Genomic DNA, 4875 nt, shown 5'->3' on the forward strand with positions numbered 1-4875 from the left:
TCATCATCATCATTTGTGAAAGTAAATTAAGGAACCTGGATGCATGGTGGTTGAAAAATGAGAAACTAGAGTTGATGCTCGAAATGGTTCCAACCCGGTTCGATTTCGGGTTAATTGAACAGTTCGGACACAAAGTGGTTTATCACAACCCAAAAAAAAAAAAAAAAAAAGTGAGGATGAGGTATAATGAGACGTCTGAAATCTGCATGGAGCAGAGCATTAATCAGGATGCAGGTGCAGTTTAGAGCAGTATTTAATCTTCTGGGGAGCCAACACAATCTGGTTGATAATAAAACGGGAATATTCCAGTTGAAGAAAATGGTGTTAAAACAGAAACAAAAACAGCAGCTACGCTATTTCATTTGAATTGCGTCGCCATCCATCAGCGTTATAAGCAGCAGAGGCTCATCAGTTCTCCCGTGGAATACTGTCCCTTTTGTTTTTTAATTTGTTCTCGCAGCAACCTCCCCGCACTCTCTCTTTCCTCGATACTTGTGTAAGTCCTCATATGAGAAACCAAACCCCCCCCCCAAAAAAAAAAAAAAATCTCTCTCTGTCTGGCATAGTCATTTCCACGACTAGCTCATCTCCCAGCTCCCATAGTCCCATATATATTCTACTTAGCTTCCCCTTTTCACTTACTTTCCGTTCAAACTACCATCCCCAGAAAATCTGATCACTTCTCTCTTTTCTTCCCTTTCCCTGCGTTTCTTTTACTGTCTGACCAGTCACTCCTACTCTCGCTGCATTTAATTACTTCATCACCGCTTTAAACTTTTACTTTCATCCTCCCTCCTCAGCCCTAGCGAATGCTACGTAGGGAAAGCCTAGCTATATATCTCCCACCTGATCCGTCTCTCGAAACTAAAGCATATCATGAGGCACTCATGATATAATCACGCTTTTAGTCTCCTTCATTCCATTCTCCTCTTCCTTCTCCTACCCTTTTCTGTTTCATGCCATTTCTGATCTTCTATATCCTTTTCACATCATTTATTAAACTCTGCTCCTTTATTCTTTGCCATTTTCTTGTCTATTTAACCACCGCATGCGTCTGGCGTGGTGTGTGTAACTGAGCCCAGATCTTTAGGTCCCCCATGTTCACTCCCTCGCAGCCCCACCCCGTAATGCGAAGCTTAACACCTTTCCCGGAGCTTTCCTTGAACATCAGTCCTCCGGATTGTGAAGCGAAAAGAGTGGAGAATTACACCAAGGGATTCGCTGCCAAAATGCCTCACAGCGATATGTGCTCCACCTCCGATTCTGGAAGCAGTGAGAGTGATTTAAGCCATGAAAATGCCTTTTCGCACCTTGGCTATCGTGAGCCTATTACTTTGAGCTTAGGTTTTAAAATAGCAGATTTGAATCCCCTTCCCCTCCCGAGAAACGCGAATCATCATTTTCGCAACCCCCAACCTCAAATCTATGTTCGAGACTTTAAACGAAACACCAGAGTCGTCTGTGGTGTGAAAAGGAGCATCAGAGCTCCTAGAATGCGATGGACTACAAGCCTCCATGCCCATTTTGTTCATGCTGTCCAGCTGCTTGGCGGCCATGAAAGTATACATCATCATATGCTATCATTAGTTTCATCATTTAGTTTAATATTCGATCGTATAATTAAAAGTTGATGCTTTCTCTTTGATTCCAAAGTTTGTATGTCTGATTTTGGTTTTAATATACTGGCAGGGGCAACTCCAAAGTCAGTGTTAGAGTTGATGAATGTAAAAGATTTAACCCTAGCACACGTCAAGAGTCACTTACAGGTGAGTGGGGTATCTATAACGCATCACTCAGTTTCCTTTTTTCCCTTTATAGTTTTCTACGCCAGAAAGAAGTTTACGAATATGGCTAGTTGTTTTCGAGTTGCCTCCACTAGTGCAATGGTGGGGGACGGGAGAATCAGAGACTCATCCTAGCCTTGGACTTCTATTTCTCATTTTCCTTGTCTGATGAGATTGTTCAATGTTCACGCAGATGTATAGAACAGTGAAGAGCACTTCCAAATGTACAGGTAATTGGATTTTCCCTCTCAATATAATGATGCCGTTTTCTCTTCTGGTATTATTATTATTATTATTCCTTGTGTTGAGATCTTGGTGGTGATTCTAGTGAGGCAGAAACTCTATGATTAGGTCTAGCACAGTTACCCATTATAATAAAATCAAAAATCGTGGCTGAATTGTAGTACTGTACTACTGGCTTCAAGTCTTCATGTGAATTATTAACCTTGGTGTCTGATAAAGATAGAGCAATGCCTCCATGGGCGATCAATATTGTAGGTCATGGCCTCACTGATATGGCCGGCTTAGCTGTTGTTGATGAGCATGGTGCCTCAGCTTGTGAAAGAACACATCTGTCTCTGCCGCTTCAAAAATCTCACAGGTAATTAGTCCTTTCTCCGACTCCTCGATCTCATTAATTTCAATTTTCATGGGTTCCTTGTTCACTAGACTTCCAAATAAATTAATATTTCCTTATATATTTGTCATCATATCTTCAATAAACACAAGCTTCTGCTAAGTAAAAAAAAAAAAAAAAGAACTCAATCATGTAGTAATATTTTTAACTGATAATATTTTATACAAAAAAAAAATTAATAACAAAAATCCGAGATCTAAACTTTGTTCAGAGCCCTTTGCATGGAGAATATTGTCTGCTATAGAATTGTGAACTAAATATGGCAAATTGACTGATTTCATTAGAGGGTCTATTGCTGTTTGTAGCTATGCTAAAGTACATGCACGAATATTCAGAAATGCCCTCGTGTATCTATCCGTCTCTGGCTTTCTGCTTCTCTTTTTTATTACCGGTTGCATAGATTTTGAAACAAAATTCCTAGGGTTTCATTAGGCATGTTGGTGGTCATTGTGATGTGCACGCCTATTAATAATCACCGGATATTCATTCTTCGCCTGCTGGGTCGTCGACCGATGCGCTTATTGATCCCACTACGTAGTTCAAAGTCATACATTTGGTGGAAATCTCAATGTGTCTTATATTCTACGGACTAGAAAGTTTCTCTGGGAGATACTCAAATGTTGATCGCGTAGACATTATATAGGATATTTCTAACAGATCGGCATGTCCCAAATCACCATCCCTGACCTTCATCAATGTAAAAGGTTGTTGACTAGGTTATCAAGTTTAGATTGCCAAAATCGGGATTATATTTCCGACAATCACTCCTAGTTCACATAATTAATAATTACGTCACAGTTTAAGGATTCGGATGTTACTGATCGAAGTTGGTTTGTGCAGATACTATATATATACACATATATATAGAGTGTTGAAATGGTTTGATTAAGCTGTCCCCCCCCCCCCTTAAGTTTGTGGATTGTAAAATGTTTTCCTTCGATCCGGGACTAATTTCTAATGATGTTGCTTGATACCCACAGCAACAAGGAATCATGGCAATCATCAACGGGGACAAGGACAAACGATAGTAGACAAAAACCAGGAACAAGCTTGACGCATTCTCAAGTGAAGGAGAAAGAAACCATGGTAAGCTAAAGCTGGCACATAAAGAGTCAGAGCAGAAACCCCCCCCCCCCACACACACACACACACATGTACATTGTAGTCTCTGGTGCATGTAATCATATATATTTTTCTAAAGTGTTTACAATAATTGTGGGGACATTTTGCTGATTAATTGAAACAGGTGGTTGGAGGGTCCTTGTCAGATTCAGATAAGACGCTTAACCTAGAATTCACCCTTGGAAGACCCAGTTGGAACACAGACCAGCCTCAATCATCAAGCGACTTAGCTCTTCTCAACTGTTAAACTTACACTCTGCCCTTTCCCTGTCACCAACACTTTTGATGCCGAAAGCTGAACTGTTTATTGTGGATGTGAATGATTTGGTTCCCATTGATGTGTGTCTTTGTGAGTTTTGTCTGCAAAAAAGAGAGAGGAATGGGATAAATCCTTCCTAACAGACATTTGCTTCAGTCCAAGAATTACGTGATCCTTCCCTTTCATGTCGTCGTCAAATGAAGGGAAGATTGAGGGAAAGTAACGTGATTTTTAATTTGCACTTGATCAGGACACACCCGTTCGGGAATATAATGATATCGGGTATATATAGGTCATGGGTGGGTCAGTTTAATTTATATCACCGTAACATATAAATGCTTCTCATCAATCACATCCGTTTGCAAATAATTGGTTCCCTTAATAAAAAAAAAAAAGTTACTATAGATTCTCAATGTGGTCCAGATTCATTCATGACCGATAAAGTAAAATGGAGGAAGTGGAAAATTTAGTGCGTGCCTGGATAACAGACTTGATTTTCGTTCATTCAAATAGATGCATTTATCATAATTAATTATACTAATGATCAATCAAACAAGGCCTAAATTAAAAAATGAAAATTTTTAATTATTGAATTAGTTAATAGTATCTTAAAAGTAATTATTTATTAAAATAGTACTGATCAATATGTAATATATAATTATCAATGTATGCATTTTTTTAATAACTCTATTGAACAATTGAAAAGAAAATAGATGCAGTGAGTTTTTGATTTCTCATTCAATAGGGGTTGCGAATACTATATAGTCATAAAATAACACCCACAACACTAACTTCAGAACAAAGGGAAAGAAAAAAGCATGAGAAAGAGTATTACACAAAATAAAAGTCCAGAAGTCCTACGTCTACAAAACAGAAGGCAAGGGCGCACGTGTGTATTAGGAAAATCTAGAAATCCCATATATGGCGTAATGGACAAATTAAAATAGAAATCATTTAATATAAATAAGAGGCAGGGGAACATAAAAAGCGTCTCAAACAATACATGTGTGTGGACTGCAGGTATCATGATTATGAAACGCTTTGAAGCCGTGTCGTTGTTTGTATGTATAGGA

The 4875-nt window shown here is 38.7% G+C and overlaps 1 protein-coding gene across 1 annotated transcript; it reads left to right on the forward strand.

Annotated features, from left to right (window-relative positions):
- The first annotated feature begins 541 nt into the window (after nucleotides 1–541).
- On the forward strand, nucleotides 542–4045 carry LOC129317890 (probable transcription factor KAN4). The gene is made up of 6 exons (XM_054962305.1): nucleotides 542–1560; nucleotides 1690–1766; nucleotides 1978–2014; nucleotides 2283–2385; nucleotides 3402–3507; nucleotides 3668–4045. The coding sequence occupies exons 1-6, from the start codon at nucleotides 1098–1100 to the stop codon at nucleotides 3788–3790; spliced, it is 909 nt and encodes a 302-aa protein (XP_054818280.1). The 5' UTR covers nucleotides 542–1097; the 3' UTR covers nucleotides 3791–4045.
- Nucleotides 4046–4875: the final 830 nt, after the last annotated feature.

Source organism: Prosopis cineraria, unplaced genomic scaffold, assembly GCF_029017545.1.
Source record: "Prosopis cineraria cultivar Desert tree isolate PC_DT_omini unplaced genomic scaffold, ASM2901754v1 PC8, whole genome shotgun sequence".
NCBI classification, from domain to species: domain Eukaryota; kingdom Viridiplantae; phylum Streptophyta; class Magnoliopsida; order Fabales; family Fabaceae; genus Prosopis; species Prosopis cineraria.

Bases quoted from the DNA above. Each gene is read 5' to 3' on its own strand.
- LOC129317890 (XM_054962305.1), top strand. From the start codon at position 1,098: ATGTTCACTCCCTCGCAGCCCCACCCCGTAATGCGAAGCTTAACACCT. The intron at 2,015-2,282 runs GTAATTGGATTT...TCAATATTGTAG, and splicing joins GAGCACTTCCAAATGTACAG to GTCATGGCCTCACTGATATG. The intron at 2,386-3,401 runs GTAATTAGTCCT...TGATACCCACAG, and splicing joins CCGCTTCAAAAATCTCACAG to CAACAAGGAATCATGGCAAT.